Source organism: Leuciscus leuciscus (assembly GCF_965113295.1).
Source record: "Leuciscus leuciscus genome assembly, chromosome: 20".
NCBI lineage: Eukaryota > Metazoa > Chordata > Actinopteri > Cypriniformes > Leuciscidae > Leuciscus > Leuciscus leuciscus.
In genome coordinates this window covers 35,910,874-35,931,958 of record NC_138744.1, presented here as the reverse complement: position 1 = coordinate 35,931,958, position 21,085 = coordinate 35,910,874, and the positions used below count along the sequence as shown (strand labels likewise).

At 37.0% G+C, this 21,085-nt stretch overlaps 2 protein-coding genes across 3 annotated transcripts; both read left to right on the top strand.

Moving 5' to 3' along the window:
* The first annotated feature begins 628 nt into the window (after window positions 1-628).
* Window positions 629-16,216, top strand: dhdds (dehydrodolichyl diphosphate synthase). 2 transcript variants are annotated; one of them, XM_082150115.1, is made up of 9 exons: window positions 629-677; window positions 1,345-1,418; window positions 2,562-2,678; window positions 5,733-5,875; window positions 5,954-6,070; window positions 7,719-7,820; window positions 7,937-8,051; window positions 12,743-12,850; window positions 15,427-16,216. In XM_082150115.1, the coding sequence occupies exons 2-9, from the start codon at window positions 1,356-1,358 to the stop codon at window positions 15,667-15,669; spliced, it is 1,008 nt and encodes a 335-aa protein (XP_082006241.1). In that variant the 5' UTR covers window positions 629-677; window positions 1,345-1,355; the 3' UTR covers window positions 15,670-16,216. The 2 variants fall into 2 exon arrangements, with proteins under 2 accessions (XP_082006241.1, XP_082006240.1); XM_082150114.1 differs by lacking the exon at window positions 629-677 and adding an exon at window positions 707-931.
* Window positions 16,217-16,561: 345 nt separating this feature from the next.
* Window positions 16,562-19,809, top strand: hmgn2 (high mobility group nucleosomal binding domain 2). Its single transcript, XM_082150154.1, has 6 exons — window positions 16,562-16,761; window positions 17,891-17,926; window positions 18,247-18,276; window positions 18,360-18,413; window positions 18,840-18,902; window positions 19,114-19,809. Exons 1-6 carry the CDS (start codon window positions 16,747-16,749, stop codon window positions 19,147-19,149), a joined length of 234 nt encoding a protein of 77 aa, XP_082006280.1. The 5' UTR covers window positions 16,562-16,746; the 3' UTR covers window positions 19,150-19,809.
* Window positions 19,810-21,085: the final 1,276 nt, after the last annotated feature.

Below are 21,085 nucleotides of genomic sequence, written 5' to 3'. Positions count from 1 at the left end.
ATTTAAAAAGGCAAAGTTTTCATAATTGAGACTACAATACAGGTGTATGAGCAAAATAGACAACGGTCTAAATTTAGATAATTACTTTGTAAAGTATTTTATATCTGGAAACCAATAATTGTACATTATATCTCAAATTATTTATGATAATGTCATGATTATAGTGACTTTCTGTTGGCAAAACATATTTTAGATTTAATTACATTTATTTTATGTAAATTGTCCCCACGAATAGTACGGAATTATTTTTTAAATAAATAAATAAATAAATGTATAAAATGTATGTTCTCATTCCTTATTGCTAAGCCCCCCACTTATCTCTTATTCCACACTTATCTGGAAACTCTTGCTTCCTCCAAAGCTACCACAACTATTTCACTGTGCAAAATATGACATAAATATGTTATGTTTTTTTATAGTAGCCTTTGTGTTTTTTTGCATTTAATAAAAAAAATATTTGAAAATAATAAAACAACAAAGAAAGTCGAACGTATATTATTTGTATAAATTGCAACGTTTTAAGGGACGAAACAATAGTTTAATAATGTGCTGGGACCGGCTGGGACGTTTTGCATCGGTCGAATAATAAGAATTTTATTTTGGCGATTGCTTTGTTGTCGCGTTTCTGTGGCGTCACTTCCTGTCAGGGGAAGAAGACGTCATCTCACAGACAGGCGGTGAGTTGGAGCTTCACGATTTCTTTAAAAACAGCGAATTAACGCTTTAAATGAAGATGATTTCGCATTCTTTGAATGAAAGCCTGATTTTAATGAAAGTGGTGACAGTGACATGCTAATGTTACTGTCGTAGTATTTACGGTAGTTAGCGTTAGTTCCTTTTATGCAGGAACCAGTTATAAGTCATAACAATAATATTGATAAATTTCATTCTTTTGATTTTAATGAGTCGCTATTTACTGATATAGTTAAAGGTGTGAGTGTTTACAGATTGGTAATGTTTACTTTGAGAAAACGGTTGTGTATTGTGTGCAATATATTGTCTTATTCTGACAAATATAATATTTTAATACATTATTAATCCTATGAGGACCATTTCAGAAATAGAGAGATTTGTTTATGTCTGTTTTTTTGTTTGTTTTTTAAATCTATAAGTGTTAGCATTGGCTGTCTAGCACACTGCTTCTACAGACATCAACATCATTTACATTTAATCATATACATGGTTAAAGATTAAGCTAGATTGGTACAATTGCAGCGCATAAATGCGTTTGATTATAAGGGCCTGTTTATGGCTGTTTATGTGTTTTTAACCGTTTCTTTTGGTCTTGTTCGGTCTTCCACTATTGTTCATATTGTGACAGTAACTCTCCTCTTTTTTACACAGAAACAACTGCAATGTCGTGGATTCGAGAGCGGGAATTATCCTTTATAGAAAGGCTCACTGCCAACATCCTGAGGGTGTGTATCAGAGAACTCTAGAGGAAAACTGTAACAAATATATAAATAAGATAAAATTAATAAATAAATAAAAATGTGATTAAAATAAAAAAAAATTAGTTATTTATCTGTTAAATATATTACCTTAGATTAAAATAAATAAATAAAAATTAGGTTAAAATTAATTAAATAAATAATACATTAAATAGTACATTGTGTATTTATATGTATTTAGTGAGTAGAAAAATATATAATAATGTAACTTAATAGAAACTAGAAACTATTTTAGATTTATAATATACTTTTTTCAGTGTATATATTTGGTGTTTATTAAATATAGATGTTTTTTAAATATCAAGGTGGGGGTCCCTCACATGAGGATGATCATATTTGCTGGTCTGTGGCCAAAGGACATCTAAGGCTGTGTTCACACCTGGCATGTTTGGTTGGATTAAAGCGAATCCTGGTGCGATTGCTCTGTTAGTGCGGTTCATTTGTATAAGTGTGAACGCTGCGATCTGAACCCTGGTGCCATCTGAACCCTGGTGCCACCAAACAAGCGGACCGAGACGCTGAAAAGATGAGTCTTGCTCCATTTCCAAGCGACCCTGGTGCGGTTCGAATGAAATATGAATGCAACACGGACCAAAAAAATGTAAACAATCCAAAAACAGGACATGATGTCAGAAGATGCGACCCTAAAAAGGACCGAATCCTCCAGCATACCTGTTTTTTTCTCATTATAGTTATGATGTTGCCCATCACAGTTCAGTAGAGGAGTCAGAACCGCATCTCCTCACAGCAGATCTTCATTTGTGTGTGTGACGGAGGGATTCCTGACGATGTTTTGACTCCTTTAAACACTTTATAAGCTCTTCAGGAGTTCTTAGTTGGTCAAAATACCATCATATGTCGGCTACGCACAGTTCCATCGCAAAATAGATGTAATAAAAACCAACCAATCACGTTGTGAACATATCCCTATCTTTAGGTTTGGTGTTAAAATGCCAATGTGAATGTAAAATGGACCAGGAATGAATGTTTTTATTTCTTGGTCCGAACGAAGCGAACCAGACTACAAGTGTGAACACACCCTGAAAGATTGAAAACCCCTGTACAGTGAAATGAACTGAAATAATCATCTGAAACCTTTTTCTTTCTCAGGCAGGGCCCATGCCCAATCATGTGGCCTTTATCATGGACGGTAATAGGCGTTACGCCCAGAAGACGCATGTGGAGCGGCAGGAGGGCCACTCACAGGGCTTTGAGAAACTGGCGGAGGTAAGTGTACAGATAGTCTCAGATACTGACAAACTCATATACAAACTAGATGGATTTACTAGGCAATATTTACAGCTTGACCCCCTTCTGTCAGTTACACAATCTACGTTATTATTTTTTCAATTCAGCAACTTTGCACTGGCCATGAAATTGTACTTTATGTATCTGTATTACACCGGCTGACTCTGTCAGTATCGGCCATTAAAAAATACACACAATACAAGAAAATTGCGATATGCGATACGATAATACTTAAAGTGTGTAAAATAAACTTAAATTATCTTTAAAATATATTTAAAATGATATAACCTACATACGTGTTTCACATTCTTTTTGTGACAAGAAAACATCCCTTAACTTCTGAAAGTGAACATCAGTGTTTTACTGTAGTATAAGAAGTGTTATTTTAACATCAGTGTAAACCACGGGGTTCAGGGGTTCAGCTTATCCTACATTAGGGTTATTTAACAACAGAAACTGAATAATCAAATGTAAAAATAAAACACTGCTTAGTTTTCACTGTATGAATTAAATATATACTGATTCTTATTAAAGCTACTAAAGTTATTCAGCCGAGAGCAGTGAGTGATTTTCTCTCTGTCTTTTGTTCATGACCCCAGTTATTGTAAGCCGTTGCGATATGCATATCACGATATATACATTTGCGATATTTCTATAATTTTTATATATTGTGCAGCCCTCACGTTAAGCGGTTTCTAATAAACACTTGATATTTGAAATCAACCCAAACAAACACACACCTCCCTTCATTGCTCCGCCCCCAAAATGCACAAACACACAATGCAAGCGTGGATGACTCTTCATCATAGCTGAAGCGAAGCAAACTAATGCTTCCTGAAAAATAAAGTGATGATGACAAACGAACGACAAGTATAAAACGATCAAGGAACATAGAACAAGAACAAAAAATGAACAAATAGCACACAAGAGTATATAGAAGCAAGAGTTGGTTGTTAGTCTCCAGCAGCTCCAGACAAACAATGACACTCAAGACTGTCCTGTTACTTAGGGGTGTAAATCGGACAGTTCATCGCGATACGATATGATATCGATTTTCTCAGCCAGCGATACGATATTTGCCGATACCTCAAAAAATTATATTCTATTCAATTAAAGGTCCCGTTGTATGCCCCTTTTCACAAGATGTAAAATAAGTCTCTGATGTCCCCAGAGTGTGTATGTGAAGTTTGAGCTCAAAATACCGATCATTTTTTACAGCATGTTTAAATTGACATTTTTTGGGGCTCAGAAAAACGAGCTGTTTCAGTGTGTGCCCTTTAAATGCAAATGAGCTGCTGCTGGACGACCCAGGGGGCGGAGCTTCATGAGCTCGCGCTCAGTCTGTCAGGACAAATTCATCTCATGGAATGTTGATAATATCAGAAACTCTCAGTAACGGCGTTCATTTCGAGTCGGACAATAATGCCTACAGAGTCAGAGTGCTGTATAGAGATGAAACAGGTATAGTTTAGTAGTTTAATTACGGTTATTATAACGTATTGTCATCTGCTTGTATGTATCCATTATTTATTAACAGCCTACAAGTCTGCTGTTTCGGACCAGGTCCGAATGATGATCAAACATGTACTGATGAGTTTAATAAAGTTTATTGTACATCACACAAAAGATGAAGCGTCAGTTTTACTTCAGAAAATCACGGTAAGAGCTGAGTAAACACAGTAGCCTAAGTTATAAGAAGTGCGCAAGTAGCCAGTAGAGTTGAGGGAGCATTCCTGTGGGCGGAGGTTAGTCTAAACACGGTTCTGGTGATGTCACTAATGAAGGAAGTAGAGGGGTGTAGTCCAATCGAGCCGTTTTATGTAGTCAACTTCTGTTAAATAAAATATCTCGCTTGGCATTGAACTTTGAGCTTTATAATTTTACAGATATTATTTATACTCTAACAACAACATTACACACTAACTAAAGTTTGAAACATGGGATCACGTAGAACGGGACCTTTAAATTCAATTACAACTATATTCTATTCAGGGCTACATCGATTGATTGATATACCTTGTCACCTGACCTAAATACTGCGCTTTGATTCGCTAAAACTAACTTATCGGGTTGTGTTCACAAACAACAAGGGTGCTGCATGTCGGTTTGTGCTGTAAAACATTAACTCACGATGTGTTGACAGTGGGCAATACCGGCTTTTGTGACAAAACGTGTTTAGGGTTCAGTCAGTCTTGTCAGGCGTCTATTTCAGCTAAGGAGATTAACGTTACAAAGACACACCGGCAGACAGTAAGGAAGGTGAGTAAATGAAAATGCGCGCTTTGGCAGAAATGCTTAGATGGACGTTACGCAAGGATGTGGAGAGTGTCAAAATAAAGGTACCGTATTATATTGATATTTTATGTGTGGCATCGATGTATCGTATCGTTAGACGTTTGATCGATCCATATCGATGTATTATTACACCCCTACTACTAGAGCTAACATTACATCAACAGCAGATCTTGCTTCAGCAAAATGTTACTCATGTATGGAGCAGAAACAACGTCCTCGTCGCTCTCTCCAGTGCTGGAAAGCTTTTCTAATATTAACCCGGGTCCTGAAGCTCTTGCCTGATCATAACCCTTCTTTTCCCAGATATTCCTCTGATCTTTTCTCTTTTAAGTCTCTCAGCCATCACTCTTTCTACTGTCTTTCTTCAAATCTCTCTCTCTCTCTCTCTCTCTCTCTCTCCCCCTCTCTCTCCTCCCCCATCATGAGCGGACACGCCCCCTACAGCTGATTGGCTACAAGTGTGTTGTGCTGCTCGGTCCGATAAACTTTCAACAGCATTCCTTAGAAATCGCTTACTGCACCTTTACAATCAATCTCTAGACCATCAATTCACTAACCATCATGCATATTGCATACACAACTGTCAACAAGCTCCCATCAGATGCACCATATCTGAATCTTATATAAGTCATGTAAAAACTAAACGAACTGTGCTTGGATCCTTTATATGACGCTCTCATTTTGAAATTTCTTGTGTGTTTCTTTTTCTCTTAATATGCATTGTTTCCACTCTCCTAGACGCTCCGCTGGTGCCTGAACCTGGGTATTCATGAGGTGACCGTTTATGCATTCAGCATTGAGAACTTCAAGCGTGCCAAACAAGAGGTGGATGGCTTGATGGAGCTGGCCAGACAGAAGTTCAGCCGCTTGCTGAATGAGCAGTAAGTTACTCCTGCACAAGATCTATTCCTCGATCGGCTGGCTGAATAGAATCGGTACAATGCGTATGTGATTTCTAGGGAGAATCTTGAGAAGCATGGTGTGTGTATTCGTGTGCTGGGAGACCTGACTCTACTACCTGAAGATCTGCAGCAGGTTATCGCCAAAGCCGTGGTGTCAACTAGAGCACACAACAAGTAAGCACTAAATACTATTTTCTTTTTATAACTTTTGACCTTGTACTTTACAGATCTCCCATCGCTCGTCTCCAATTAGTGCAAAATTCCTCAAAGGCAAACGTAAATTTGATCACGTTACTCCAATTTTAAAATCTCTGCATTGGCTACCTGTGCATTTTAGAATTGAGTTTAAAATTCTTCCTTATGTTTTTAAATCCTTAAATAATCTGGCACCGAGCTATTTGTCGGAGCTACTCTATCTACACAATCCCACACGAAATCTGAGGTCTGGTGATGAGAGACTTCTCTCTGTCCCCAGATCGCGATTGAAGCATAGAGGAGATCGGGCCTTTGCTATTGCCGGCCCTAGGCGTTGGAACAGCCTTCCGGCGTATATCAGATCGGCTCAGTCCTGAACTGTTTTTAAATTATCTCTTAAAACCTATTTATTTTCCTTGGCTTCCAATTCACTGTGAGCTTCTGTCATAAATGTGTATTTTGCCCTGTGTTTCTTCGTTTTTTATGTTGTTCAGCACTTTGGTCAACTGTGCTTGCGGTTTTTAATATGTGCTATATAAATAAAACAAACTTGAAACTTGAGATCTTCGTCAAAATATACACATTTTTTAGGTATTTTAAGTATTAGGTGTTGCACAGACTAGTCGACTTTAATGCTCTGCCATGACGCTTTAAGCTTGACGTTGACTAGTTGCTGATCATGGCCTATAGAGGGCAAAACATGATTATAAATCTTTGAAATACACTTTAACGCTCCATTTCCAACAGTTAAAATGACAAATAAATGCATAATCTGAGAGCGCTCCACAAGATATGTTTGGTTATACCATCTGGATGCTCAAAATTGATCGGGTGAATGCACGTTTTAAACAGCTTATTGTACACGTAAGTTAATCGCTGTTCTAAACTAATGCGCGGCTGCATTGTAACACACACACACACACACACACACACACACACACACACACACACACACACACACACACACACACAGACAGTAGTTTGCGCATCATGTGCAGATCACGCATACAGAAACATTCAGTAGCGCAGAAATGTAGTCAACACTGTTCTGTGATTTATCAATAAAATAGCTTAGAAACTGAAAAGTTCTTGCATATATTTCATAGTAACTAAAACCCACAGCTTCACTATTAGGAGAGACGCTGCCAGGTAGAATTAATTCACACACAATCGCTCTCTCACTAATGCATTCATATAAATGTGATCTTTTACTGTGCTACTTCATCTGTATCTGATTTAGAACGAGCCGAAATCTGTGAGAAATATAATGACCCAAAGACTAAAGAACTGATAAAAATAAGCTGTTATGTATGAGCAATAGCCTTGAGTCATGTGTCAAGCTGTGCACAAGGCAAACCGCGTTCGAGTCTCAGCTTGAGGTTCAAGCTTATTTAATCATGAATGACGTCATCAGCGACTAGTCGACGCCACCTCGACTTTAATCACATAAATGTCACTTTAAAAAATCTGAAGTCGTTCAACCCCTAACAAGTATAGATAAACTCGGTTGCATGGTAGTGTACGAGTCAACTAAACATTCATTGTGTTTTTAGAGCATATGTTATCTGATGCATTTGCTGAAGTTCATTCATCTCATTTGTTGATGACGGTGTATTTGATTATACAGGTGTTTTCTGAATGTGTGCTTTGCGTACACCTCAAGACATGAAATCGCAAATGCTGTGAAGGAAATGGCATGGGGAGTGGAGCAGGGCCTGATCAAATCCAGGTTAACATTGCTTTTCACTTAGTTCTCCTGAAATGAGTGTGAGGAAACGATAACGTCTGATTTATTACCAGTAAAGCACTGTTAGTAATTGTGTTCTTCTCTCTGTGATTTGTCAGTGATGTGTCCGAGGTGCTTCTCAGTGAGTGTCTGTATAGCAGTAATTCTCCAAACCCCGATCTGCTCATCCGTACGTCTGGAGAAGTGCGCCTCAGTGACTTCCTACTGTGGCAGGTAATGGAGATTCACATACTTGCACAAACATACAAGATTTGAGTTCAGCTGCTATTCATAGTTTCATAGATTCACAGTGGAACAATCTTGAGTGGTTCTTTCCAGAGGTGTTTCTAGCCTTTCATCAGGACTGGGCACAGGTTCCCCATCGAAAAAGTCTGCTCATATATTAATTATTTTTTTTAAATACTGTTGTTTTGTCATAAATTGTCTTTAATTGTAGTATAGAGTCATTCACAAACTACACACGCAATAAAGAGCTGCTTCGTCGATGACAAACGATAGAAGACTTTACAATAAGGTTCATTAGTTAGCATTAGTTAAAGTATTTATTAACATGTAGCAATAACCATGTTATTAACTAACCATGAGCAATACAGTTGGGTTTAGGGCTGGGATAAACGATTATTTTTTAAACGATTAATCTAGCGATTATTTTTTCGATGCATCGATTAATCTAACGATTCATTTTTCCAGTCCGATTCGATTTCGATTCGATTCAATTATCGATTATCTCCCCAATCCACATTAATTGACTAATAGCAATTTATACATGTTTATTTACATATCTGAATGAAAAAAACATGAATTCCTTAACATTGCAATGTATGTTTATTGCTCTTAAAATTCCAAAATAAAAGACTATACAAGTGCATAGTAATGCATTCTTAGTCAGAGGTAGCATTCAATAAAACCTTAAAGCCTTGAAAACACATAGCTTACTGAAACAAGCTTAAGCCTAGTTCACACTACACAACTTTAAACGTCGGCAGATCGCTGTGCTGTTCAGACTACATGACTTGCTCTGGAGTCTTGAAGTCGTTGTGGTGTTCACACTACGTGACACTACGTAAATCTTCTGCAACAGGGGGGTTACACACTACACGAACTGACAACAACTCTGTCACCCAACGACTCTATCAGGTCCCAAAACCACATTTTGTCACGAAAACATGCGCAAGAAGTGGAATGGGAAATGGTGTATTCCAATGGCGCATTGTCTATTTGAAAATGGATGGCGGGACAAAATCGGCGGTAAAAAAAAAAAAAAATGATAGCATATATTAGGGGTTATAGTTGAACACCATCATTAGAACTCTATAACCGCCAAAACAGTGTTATTTGTTTTAAAATATTTCTTAGAAATATTATTTTTTTTATCATAGAGAATGTTTAAATACTAATTAAAAACAATTGTTGACAGTCTGTGTTATTATTGGTCTACATCGTTTCCAACTCTATTTGATTTTTTGCCAAGTAGCCTACCCCTTGACCGACCGCCAATCATCTGAGATAAGCTATATGATATAGTGATGTGCCATCATTATGAGATTTATTAAACAAATGAAAAACATTTGGAATAATAAAAATTAGCAATAAACATTTGCAATAATAAACAATGTAGCCTATCATTACCGATAACTGATCGTTCAGTTTAATTACCCCTTGACTGGCCAAAACATGTTTGATAAAAGAAACATATAGGCTAGTGTGTATATATGATGTGTATTACATTTTAGCTCAGAAAAATATATTGTAATAAAAGATATGATCATAAGATGCGCAATATAGCCTATTGGGTTTTTACCACTTAATGAAGTTTTGTTTTGTAAATCGTCAGACATGATTTTTACCACTTCATTAAGTTTTGCTTTGTAGAAAGCATTTCTTTAAAGCGAATTTCGTTTTGTACAAATTGTATCTTAATTTTAATAAATGTTTCATCAACCAATTGCATGTAGGCTATTTATTAAATAAAAAGCAAATAATAATAATAATAACCGTGACATGCGGGCGCCGGCGCGTCGCGTTCACTTGCATTGCATTGTGAACTAGAGCGCATCTCATGGTAAATGAATGAAACTCAGCGTAGGCCTATGCCTCATACATTAGCATTAAATATCGTTGCTACATCCTTTCTTGAACAGACAAGGGCTTTCTTGCGCTTCTCATCAGTCCGACCGCAAAACAATCAGCGGATGGCGGGCGGGTGCGGCTTTGAAATTTGATTAAAAAACGTTGGTGCGGATGATGAGTTTTGTCATTTGACTCACGTCATAACCGTCACACCAATTCTGAAACCGGCACACCCCTAATATATATATATATATATATATACATACACATATAGCCTACATGTTGTTTGCACATGATCTGTTTAGAACCCCGAAAAAAAAGAAAAAAAGAATATGGCTGGATAAGCACGCGCGGGCAGCAGGGATTGTCTGTCAGAGAGAGTTGGAAGTGAGTAAAACATTATAATGAAAAATCAGCTGCCTGTTGTGGTTTGGCAACGATGGTTACAAATACAAAAGGCTTTTGTAATGTCATAACAAGCTGATCATTGGCTGTTGCTCGTCGCGACACGTGACACCACAGGCTATCGAGTCGGCCGACAGCTCTGGATATCTAGCATGCTAGATATTTTTCTGGGCTCGGCGACGCGTCTGCGAGGCGTCTGCGAGCGTCTTTGATGCGTTGTTGGCTCTTTCATACTAACAGATTGGCGAGCGTTCATCGCCCGCTAATCCCCCGCGATTTGCACGCGATAACACCCCGACCTGTCGGCGAGCTCAACGATTTGCAAATCGGGCTTAAATCGGGCTTAAAATCCTGTAGTGTGAACTTGGCTTTACTGAACACATAGGGCCTAGCTTACTGAAAAAAAGTTCTTTCAGATGAAAATAACAACAACTTGATCACCCAAGATACTTGTTTAGAGCAATTGAAAGAATACAGTAACCAATGTAAACTTGGGGGCTTTAAGCTAATACAGAGAGTGCTTTTCCAACAAAAAAATAAAAAAATAAAAATAACAGTGGGAGCCAGCAGCCTGTCATGGCGTCCTTCCTGAACCAACAGAATTGAACATTTATGTTGAAAACACATAGTCCTAGCTTACTGAAAAAAGTGCATCTTTTAATTCTTCATTCACATAAAAATAACAACAACGTATAGTAATACACTCTGCCACTCACCTTTTTCTTAAAAATAAATAAATAAATACTTATAAAAAAAAGTACTTAACTAGAATTTCATAAATGGAACATTATTGTAAAGTGTTACCGATTTGTTATACACCGATTCAGACGCCTCGTGAGTTCAGTGTTGGACAGATCAGTCGTTTTAACCATTCATTAAAGTGAATCGGTTCAAATGAGTCATTAGTTCGCGAATCGGACGTGTCATTAGTGGACGTGTAGCCTACGGCAAGCGTTGTGTGATTATCCCGGCAGTTTATTTTTACCACAATTCACACTCTGCGGTAATTCAAGAAAAAAAAAAAATCTCCGAATGCTCCACGTGAAACTTTGGTCTTCCGCCCTTTTTCTATCGTGTCTAATGATTTTGATTAATATGCACGAGGGAGAGAGAGCAAGACAGCGCTCGTGTTGTTTGAAGACGGTGAGTGCGCGCGCGCGCGGCCGGGGCTCTCTCTCGTCATATGCGCCCTGTCAAGCGCAGTCAGTCATTCTATTCTACGGCTTTAGCGGCCGCCCAAAAAAAATTCAATGCAGGAAAAACCCCTGGATTGGTTATATACCGTTGGATAGAATGATGGCCATCGCGTATCAGCGCACATAAGGTACACACTGTGAAGTAATTTGCACACGTTTTTTAGAGAAATGAAAACCGGTCGACGAATCGACGCGCATATTTTGCGTCGACGTATTTTTTGCGTCGACGTCATCGATGACTTCGACGCGTTGTCCCAGCCCTAGTTGGGTTACACTTTATTTTAAGGTGTCAGTTTTACAATGTAATTATACATTTAAGTACTGAGTAATAATAATTAACTACATGTACTTTAGGGTTAGGATTAGGATGAGGGATTGGTTTAGGGTTAATTACATGTAATTATGCATAATTTATAGTTATTTCTACAGTAATTACATGTAACAATGACACTGTAAAATAAAGTGTTACTGCATTTGTTAATCTTTGTTAATGTTAGTTAATACAAATACAGCTGTTCATTGTTAGTTCACAGTGCATCACCTAATGTTAACAAGATTTTGATAAAGTATCAGTAAATGTTGAAATTAACAAAGATTAATAAATGCTTTATAAGTGCAGTTCATGTTAACTAATGTAGTTAACTAATTTTATCTAATGAACCTCATTGTAAAGTGTTACTGAAGACATTTGCTAGTTTTGTTTCCCACAATGGATTGCAAGTAACTATCCACCTCATCCAGCGCTCTCTCTTTTCTTTATTATAAAATATCCCGTACTGTTTCAGTGTGAGAAACCGCTGCAAACGTTTCACAATTTCAGACCTTTAAGCAAAACCCGCTTGAATCTGACATCGCTAATTCTGATTATAAACAGCTGATAGAAAACACATTACATGATGCTGAAATATTATCAGAGGAAATGATACTCGGGTCTCTCAAATGACACATAAGGATTTATTAGTATTATTTTAGCGATGCCCTTGGTTCTTTTTACCTGTGAGTATGATTAAGTCGGGCTGTTAAGAGCTGAGTAATTCCCATCACTGCTTTTGTAAATGATATTTCCCATCAAAACACAGTAATGGCAGCTGAAGGTCTGGCACCGGTCTCATGGATATCAGTCTGCCGTGTCCATTGTGCATCAAGCTCATATTGTTCTTAATATTCACCTTCCCCTGCAACTTTGAAGTGATGAATGTTTTTCATATTTCTTCATTATCTTATTCTCCACAGACCTCATATTCGTGTCTAGTGTTCCAGTCTGTCTTGTGGCCGGAATATTCTTTCTGGAATCTGTGTGAAGCTGTTTTGCAGTACCAGCTGAGTCATCGATCTCTCCAGGTATGCTAGATCTCTTTTGTTGTCCTGTTTTTATGGTGATTTATAGATTACTTATGTAACTGCTGTTTTGTCACCTAGAAACATTGGGTCTCATTCACGAAGTGTGCATACACACACACACACACACACACACACACACACGATGAGTGAAATCTGGGTACTAATGTTTTCACGAACAAATCAAGAGTCACCAATAACTGTCACACTAGAATTTATTCCAAATTTAAGGCATGAAACATAAATTGCGATAGTCTTTTCTTCTCTATTGTGACGTATATCTGAGTGAAACGACTTGTCGAACAAGAACAAATGTAGGGCGGGGCTTGATTTTGTCCATACATACAGTCGGCATCGAGTCATAGTTGGGGGTGTGGCGAGGGTGGAGTCGGCGTGGGGGAAAACACTGCGAGCATCGTGTGTATTTGAATGACAAAAATGTGATATTGCGAGTCATTGACGCCTGCCGACCGGCAACGGTACATTGTAAAATTAACTGCAATAGGTTATGATAGCCCTTATTTAATTAAAAACTGGGTCAATGACCCAACCAAATGGCCGGAGGTGTCGTTTCCAGACATATTTTGTGATCTGGTTGAATCTCCCAAGACATCGCGGCAGCTGTAGCGGTAACATTAGCCTATAACTCAATCAACTTATGTTGCATACTACAACTCCATAAAACATTGTCACTTACCAATTGTACGTATGCTTCACTCCAAACTATTAATCCTTTTGTAAAACGGTGATCACTTAAGAAGTTATAAAGTCCTCTAGTAACTCACAGACTGCAGTCTACTCCATAGGTTCACTCACGTCATGAGCCTTCAGCTGATAACGCTAATGTGAATGAGACATCCCTTATGAAAAACAACTATAGGAATCTTGTAGTATTTTGGGACATACTATAGAAGTACTATAGAGGTATTACAGAACATCACATAAGTATACACTACTATAGAAATCTTATAGGATTACTATAGTTCTTTTTCGTAAGGGATGTAGACAAAACTAGCCCACCACTGCCTAATACGAGTTTAACACCCACTACTATATCACACACAGGGATCTACTCACACAGTAATATAAAAAAATTGTCCTCATTTCCGGTTCTGTGTGTTTATTAGGAAGGATGTAGAACATCAATTCATAATTTGTTTGTTTATTGGCGGTACAGAAAACGACACAGCAACTCTTCGGCATGATTGCCCCGTGTATTTCAATGAGCGCCAAGGCAATGTTTTCCCCCACGGGCTAAATTCACATCACGTGACGGGGCGTTCCCGGGGGCGTTCCCAGACCAACCGTATCTATAGGGGTTTGATTGGATGGTTATAGACACATATCTACTCCACGAGAAACTCCACGAGTGCTGGGGTGAAGATATATACAGAGTAGCTTCAAAACCCCAAAATACAAAGTGACTAAGAAACAACAAACTGGAAAATAAAGATGAAGAAAAAATATATATAAATAAAATATACACAAAGGGTATCTTCAGTATACTCGCTTCGATGAATCGCTCACGGCACGCTCACGTTCGACTTGGTTAACAAGTGCCAAATTTGAGTCTGGCCGCCTCTTTTATAGGCCAGACTCCGCCCCCTCTACGGACATACCATTGCTTTGGTAATTACATCATCAATCTTTCATTAAACTTGAACTTTATGCTATAGAGAGAGTTTTAAACAAATCCTCATATAAACATAACAAACGAAATGACAAAACAATAACACATATGTCTGACTCTTATTTGTCACTCCCCCTACAAACAACAAATATGGTTTCACCGGACTCCAAGTGTAGTGCGCCCGCGCTGATAAATCATTTATAATAAATTCTGCTGTCAGTTTTAATTTTCATGGTGACCACACATATGCACAAATCATATACACTGAGTGGCCTTATAATCGTGTTAAGATAAATCCTCTACATAGATATGTTTACACTCATTTGGCATTGCTCAGATCTTTCTGCGTGTCTATAGAGAGCGTTACATGTTTGCTGAGAGTGATGACGGGCTGCAAAGGAAACGTTCTGCAGAAAGCTCTTATGTGGGCATGGTCTGGGCGTGCGGTCGCTCATTTAAAATACTCAATGTATTAACATTTGAACAAGGTTAATAACAAATTCATATGCATGAGTTGTGAATTATGCAGACTTTATTTTGTGAGAAGTTCTCCTGTGCATACAAATAAGAAATAATCTACGCAATTATTACTGAATGACACCTGTTGTTTTGAATGGACCATTCATGTGTTTAGCTCACTTACATTCTTAGATTATTAATGGGATCTTATTGTAAAAAAAACAAACACACACACAAAAAACAGACAACTTTCTATGATTAAGAACCTTTTGACCAGCATGAAGACACAGGATATTGTATTACAGCATGTGCCATTGTTGCTTAATGCTTACGTTTTTTTTTAAACGTCAACTATGAATGTTTCCCTAAATGGTTTCCTAAATAACATGATTCTAGGAAGTACAGAAAAGTTGAGTATGCAAAAGCATAAATTTGACGAATGCTACACATGTGCAGTTACATTCATATGCACATATTTCGTGTGTTGTAGAAAGCTGAGGCGCTGCACAGAGAAAGCCAAGCGCTCCAGCAGATGGAAGCAGATCGCACCTGTGTGACCGAGATCCTGCAGCATCGTGGGAATGGAAAGCCCATGGATGGCCAGAGTCGACAGACCGCACTGCTGAACTACGCCGCCAGCCGAGAGGAGCGGGTGCGCTGCTTTCTGAATGCCCTTCAGCACAAGAGAGACACTTTCTTCAACGATTTAAGCAGCCAGGCTGTCGTGGCTTAGCTCTGAACTTTTTTTATTTACTGATCTGTAAATACTTTACATCTGGAAGGATGTTTCACCCCGTTTTATGGGGCAGTGGCTATGTATGTTTGTCAATAGAACAGATCTTAAAGCTTCAAAATAAATTGATTGACCACAGGGGCTTCTTTTATGGACTATAAATATGCACTGTCGTTCAAAAGTTTGGGATCTGTAAGGTTTTTAAAAGTTACAAAATATTTTTATTTCAGAAAAATGCTGTATTTTTTAAAACTTTTTATTCATCTAAGAATCCTGAAAAAAACGTGTACACAACTGTTTTCAACATTGATGACAATAATAAATGTTTCTTGAGCATCAAATCATCATATTACAATGATTTCTGAAGGATCATGTGACACTGAAGACTGGAGTAATGATGCTGAAAATTCAGCTTAGATCACAGGAATAAATTACATTTTACAATATATTAAAATAGAAAACAGTTATTTAAAACTGTCATAATATTTCACAATATTAAAGTTTTTTGTTTTGTTTTTTTAATCGAATAATTGGTGAGACTTTTTTTTTTAAAACATTAAAAAATATTACGATCCCAAACTTTTGAACGGCCGTGTATATATATAAATGTAATGTATAAAAATGTATAAAGTAAAAAATAAATTAAATGAGATGAGTATGTGTGTATAAAGTTATGACTAGCAGTTTTTCCCTCTGAATTCGGTTTTTAAATTTCCGGTGTAATTCCACCTCTGTCCAGCAGAGGCGCCGTTCTTACCAAGACGAGCATCATCATCAGTCTGAGCTCTGAGTCTGAAACCTGAGCGGGGAATTCTGTCATTGTTGCTTTAAGAGATAAGCGACGCCCAACGATACGTGATAGTTCCAGCAGCCAATCGCTGAACGGAATATGCTAAATCTGGTTTAAACCGGTTTCTATCTTAAATTTCAATATAAAAACTTAATAAAACATATACAGCCGTTATTGTATTTTACGCGAGACGCTGTGAGGCGTGTACGGTTCCGTTGCTCACGAGCACATTATTTTGACAAATATTCTGATTTTTGACATTTTTTCGGGGTTTTTCTGCAGTCAAGATGCCCAAAAGAAAGGTAAGGATGCACTGCAATATTTTTTATTTAAGAAAAAAATCACGAATTTTGTTAGTTTGTACATATGTGCCTATATTTTTACATTTTTGTGTTGCTGTTATGGGCTGTGATCGTGTAGTTGTTTTATAATGGCGGACAGTCGATTTTACATATTCACTGTCAGACTGTCAGTCTTGCCGCGCAGTGGCGAAAACATGACCAGAAAAAACTCGACGTTTAACTTAAAATAAACCAGATGGGCATATTAAAAACGACAAATACTGTAGCCTGTATATGTGCATAATTATTTCTATAATTATCCGAGCAAAACAAATCCTGTAACATCCTGTAAGATCCGTCTGATCACTTGATGATATAAATGGAGGGAACTTGCATGTCTATAAGATGCTGCTCGAACTCCCACTGGCAACTATTACTAGCATTACTGAACATAAGCCTTCACATTAACTAAGATATTAGCATTTTCACCCTGCAGATAAGTGTTTGTGTTGGAATTTTACATGAAAAATAGCTCTCATTTTAATATTTTGCGTTGATATCAGATTGCGCACGTGTATTTTCGTTCCTCAAGTCAATTTTATTAAGCATTATATGTGTTGTACGTGTTCTTTCGTGTCATTTTAAGCTGCTCCTGTCATTGTTGATGTGCACAACGCCTACCCGAAACGTCAAGCTGCCATCTTTACAGCACCTGTGTCTTTAGAAGACGGTGCCTTACTAGTTATACGCGTTTGGACTGTAAATGTAATTTTTTGCATTTTACTTCAGTATTCAATGTGCTTTTGTGCGAGTTACAGTGTTTTCGTGACGAAAACAAAGGAACTATACGCTGAGAATCGCCCCTCAATCGTTTAAAAGGCGCGTAGTGATGCGGCCAAACAAAAGGAAGCCGTCTTGCCCGCGCGCACTGACAGCCCGGATTTGAATTTGAATATGCGCGGGAAGACAGAGCAGAAATAAAGTCATCCGTTATGGAAAATAACTGCGGCTCGTCGCCTGTGACGTAACGCCTTGTAACTGTCACACAGAGCGGTCTATTTGGTGTATTTCGACGAATGCGTTTATGTACAAAAAAAATAAATATATATATTTGATATCTATAACGTTTTTGTGTTTTGTTATTTTACAGATTGATGGTGAGAAGGCCGCCAAAGGCAAGGAGGAGGTTTGTCCATTTAAATATATATATTTAGTATTTGTATATATTTTTTTTAATTATTTTTAATAAATTATTGCATTAAAATTACATAAGAGAGTTTTTTGCATAAATTTGTCCTGTTTTTGCTTGATGAATAACGCCCTTATTTTTAATTTATGCCTATATTAGTTACATCAACCCTCAGATAAATGTACTATAATGGCCGATTAATATAATGTTTTTTTTTTCTTTTTCAGTGAATATAATAATTAGCATTTTATATTGGCTCCCCCACTCTTTAATATTTGGTTAACTTACATGATTGATTTTGTATTATTTTTTTGCAGCCAACAAGACGCTCCGCGAGGTTGTCTGCTGTAAGTATCATCTTTAGGATCTATTCAATAAATAGATCTTTGTCTAATTTCTCTGTCTAATTAACTTCTGAATTGATTTACAGAAACCAGCTCCTCCTAAAGCAGAACCAAAGCCCAAAAAAGCCGCAGCCCCTAAGGTAAGGTGTAGTGTGTGTGTGTGTGTGTGTGTGTGAGTGTGTGTATACAGTAGTCAACATTTGAAGTGGATCAAAACCTTTCATCAAAGTTATACATGAATTTTGAACAACACCCGTTCTTGTCTTAGGACAACTTTGATTAACTTTTTTGATCCACTTAAAATGTTGACGTGTGTGTGTGTGTGTGTGTGTGTGTGTGTGTGTGTGTGTGTGTGTGTGTGTGTGTGTGTGTGTGTGTGTGTGTGTGTGTGTGTGTGTGTGTGTGTGTGTGTGTGTGTGTGTGTGTGTGTGTGTGTGTGTGTGTGTGTACAAAATGCCATGCCTACTTGTTAACCCTCAAACCGCTGAGTGTGAATGCATCCTAATCCAGCGGTTCAGAGTGTGTTATTATTTCTGCAATCATATTTTGTGTCATTGCTCACACAGAAGGCAGCCAAGGGGAAGAAGGGCAGCAACCCTGCTGAGAACGGAGACGCCAAGGCAGACCAGGTCCGTCTGAAAACTTCTTTGCTTAAATCTTTACTCTAAGCCATTAACACACTTAGAAGAGAGCTAAATAAACGCGACCCTCGAGTGCTTCTGCTTTTCGTTCAGTAGCATAGATAACACACCAACTAATTACTGGAGCATATAAGATAATTGCTCCGCCAAATCACTGTTTAACTGACTTGTTTTTAACGTTTTGCTCATTTTCCTCTAGGCACAGAAGGTTGACACTGCTGGTGATGCCAAATGAGAAGCTAATGAGTGTCTAATCCTTCTATGTACTTGGTGACTGTACAGTTTGAAATAACTATTTTTTACCAAGTTTTATATTAAGAATAACATTTATAGTTGACTTGTTGACTTGCTTTTGATGTATTGATTGATTTGACAGGAGTTACTATATTTCATTCATATCCATTTGTATCCCATTTTTGAAAATCAAGCGTCTATATCTTGCCAGAACGGTTTGCCTTCGCTAAATCCGTCGGCGAAACGCAAGAATATCGTCCTAAAGTTTGTTTATTGCTTTCTCTATCTCTTTCTTTCTTGGTTTATCTTTGGATTTTAAACACCAAACATTCTCAAAAGGCAGCTTAAGAGTGTTTCTAATATGTTTCAGGAGGGTTTTCACCATGTTGTTAGCATTTAAATGTAGAAATACTGTGTTTATTCTTTTTTTTTTAGGGAAATTACAATGAAATTGTCACGAAAAAAAAAAAATGATTAAGGCAACAATGTTTAAATAAATTTACAATGTGAACCTTCAATTTCTTTAGATCTGTGTGTTCTGAACTTGTCTTTTTTTTTCTTTTTTTTTTATTAAGTTATGTTCTGAAACAGTGGAAGGATATTCAGTGACTCTTAAAATGCTTTGTTTTAAATGGTTTTGAATAAAAAAATAAAAAAACTGTCCAGAAATTGTTTATCATCTTTGTCATCTTTTGCATGTGATGGTGGGCTAAATATAAATACAATTGATGACCTCATAAAAAGTAAATATATATATATACGGTGGTGGCCAAAATTATTAGAACGGTAAGATCTTTTTTTAATGTTTTAAAATGAGTCTCTTCTGCTCACCAAGGCTTCATTTATTTTGATTCAAAGTACAGCAAAAACTAATGTGAAATATTTGTTTAAATTTTTATATATATATATATATCAAAGCTGAATTTTCAGCATCATTACTCCAGTGTCACATGATCCTTCAGAAATCATTCTAATATGATGATTTGATGCTCAGGAAACATTTATGATTATTATTAATGTTGAAAGCAGTTGTGTACAATTTTTTTTCAGGATTCTTTGATGAATAAAAAGTTTAAAAGAACAGCATTTTTTATCTGAAATAGAACGCTTTTGCAACATAAACACTTTTGATCAATTTAATCCATCCTTGCTGAATAAAATTATTAATTTCTTTAAAAAAAAAACGAAATAAAAAAAACGTACTGACCCCAAACTTTTGAACGGTAGTGATAATGTTACAGAAGTTTTCTATTTCAGATAAAGGCTGTTCTTTTGAACTTTCTATTCATCAAATAATCCAGATTTTTTTTTTTTTCAACATTGATAATAAAAAATACATATTTTCTGAAGGATCATGGGACACTGAAGACTGGAGTAATGATGCTGAGAATTTAGCTTTACCAACACAGAAATAAATTGCATTTTAAAATATATTCAAATAGAAAAGTTATTTTAAATTGTAAAGATATTTCCCAGTATTACTGTTTGCTGTATTTTGGATCAAATTAATGAAGCCTTAATTGGAGAGCAGAAGAGACTTCTTTTAAAACATAATAATTTTGGCCACCACTGTATATAAACAGATAAATAAACAATTAAGTAGTATTAAATCCTTTGCATTATTATCAAATGATCATCTCACTATAGCAAATTACATTGTGTTTGGAGAGTTTTGCTTTCTAACAGGCAAATGGCAATCAAGTGCAGTTAAAGGGCAATTACCAGAGTAGGTAACTGAGAATGCATATTTCTTATCCGAATAATCTAACAAATAGTGCATGCAGAGTGAATATGATTTCAGATTCCAATCAACCAATCAGATTTGGGTTGCACTTTATTTTACAGTATACTTACCTAATAAAATACTGAGTGATATACGGTAGCCTAACTACAAGGGTTTAGGGGTTGGTTCAGGGTTAGTACCTATTATTACAGTA